This window comes from Eimeria mitis, genomic scaffold, assembly GCF_000499745.2.
Source record: "Eimeria mitis Houghton genomic scaffold, Emh_scaff4092, whole genome shotgun sequence".
NCBI lineage: Eukaryota > Apicomplexa > Conoidasida > Eucoccidiorida > Eimeriidae > Eimeria > Eimeria mitis.
The window spans coordinates 1-604 of record NW_013572422.1 but is presented as its reverse complement, the minus strand read 5'-3'; the positions used below and the strand labels follow the sequence as shown (position 1 = coordinate 604).

The window sequence follows — 604 nt, the reverse complement described above, 5'->3', positions numbered from 1 at the left end:
TGAGAAGGTGCGGCAGCATAAAACGAAGAAGTTTCGGTTTCTGTGAGCTCTGAGATAGAGAAAAATAAAGGAAACGGGAATGTTTAAACCGCCGCAAAAGTTGGGTTTAGGGTTTAGGGTTTAGGGTTTAGGGTTTAGGGTTTAGGGTTTAGGTTTTAGGGTCTAGGGTTGTTTTTCAAGCAGAAGACGGCATACGAGATACATCGGTGACTGGAGTTCAGACGTGTGCTCTTCCGATCTGTTTAGGGTTTAGGGTTTAGGGTTTAGGGTTTAGGGTTTAGGGTTTAGGGTTTAGGGTTTAGGGTTTAGGTGAGGTTTCTTACCGAGTTGCTGAGTGGTGGTGGATGGAGTTGAATTGTTGTGAGAGTAGAGAGAAGAAACATGAATATTTTTTCGTTTCATTTTGTTTTCTCGATAAATAAATAAAAATAAATACAGAAAAAGATAAATTTAATTAAAAAAAAGAAACAAATCAACCAAAAATATATATTTTTTTTTTCTGTTTTCGGTAATCTGAATGCAAGTTGCACGGAAACCTTTCTGGGGTGTATAGGCACCTCCGCATTGCAACTTTTTCATTTTTTTTTTTTTTTTTTTTTTTTTT

At 36.6% G+C, this 604-nt stretch overlaps 1 protein-coding gene across 1 annotated transcript in view; it reads right to left on the bottom strand.

Annotated features, from left to right (window-relative positions):
- Positions 1-383, bottom strand: part of EMH_0072400 (uncharacterized protein) — a gene marked incomplete at both ends in the record, with an annotated part of 1,934 nt that extends 1,551 nt beyond the window's left edge. Inside the window, one exon of the mRNA XM_013499205.1 lies at positions 324-383. Coding sequence (XP_013354659.1) covers positions 324-383 — 60 coding nt within the window. The remainder of the gene's footprint in view (positions 1-323) is intronic.
- Between the last annotated feature and the right edge of the window lie 221 nt (positions 384-604).